The 238-nt window shown below is 69.7% G+C and overlaps 1 protein-coding gene across 1 annotated transcript in view; it reads left to right on the forward strand.

The window, feature by feature from the left end:
- The window catches only part of SPAG5 (sperm associated antigen 5), a gene marked incomplete at both ends in the record, with an annotated part of 6,646 nt that overhangs the window by 999 nt on the left and 5,409 nt on the right, over nucleotides 1–238 (forward strand). The window contains 1 exon segment of the mRNA XM_010155779.1: nucleotides 141–233. Coding sequence (XP_010154081.1) covers nucleotides 141–233 — 93 coding nt within the window.

Below are 238 nucleotides of genomic sequence, written 5' to 3' on the forward strand. Positions count from 1 at the left end.
CGGAGGGGGAGCGGCGGCGGGAGCGGGGGCTGGCTGCCGCAGGGACGGTGCGTGTCGGTGTGCGATGAGCACGCCAGGTCTCGGCTGGGCGCAGGGCACCCGTGCCCGAGTGAGCACCCGTGTCCCTGTCCTTTTCCCAGGGTGCCTGGAGCCAGCAGTGCCTCCTGTTTCGGAGCCTGGTAGATGCCGCATTCCAGAGTTTGCAAGAGGAGCAGGGAGCCCTCGCCCAGGAGGTGAG

Source organism: Eurypyga helias, unplaced genomic scaffold (genome assembly GCF_000690775.1).
Source record: "Eurypyga helias isolate BGI_N326 unplaced genomic scaffold, ASM69077v1 scaffold20887, whole genome shotgun sequence".
Taxonomy (NCBI): domain Eukaryota; kingdom Metazoa; phylum Chordata; class Aves; order Eurypygiformes; family Eurypygidae; genus Eurypyga; species Eurypyga helias.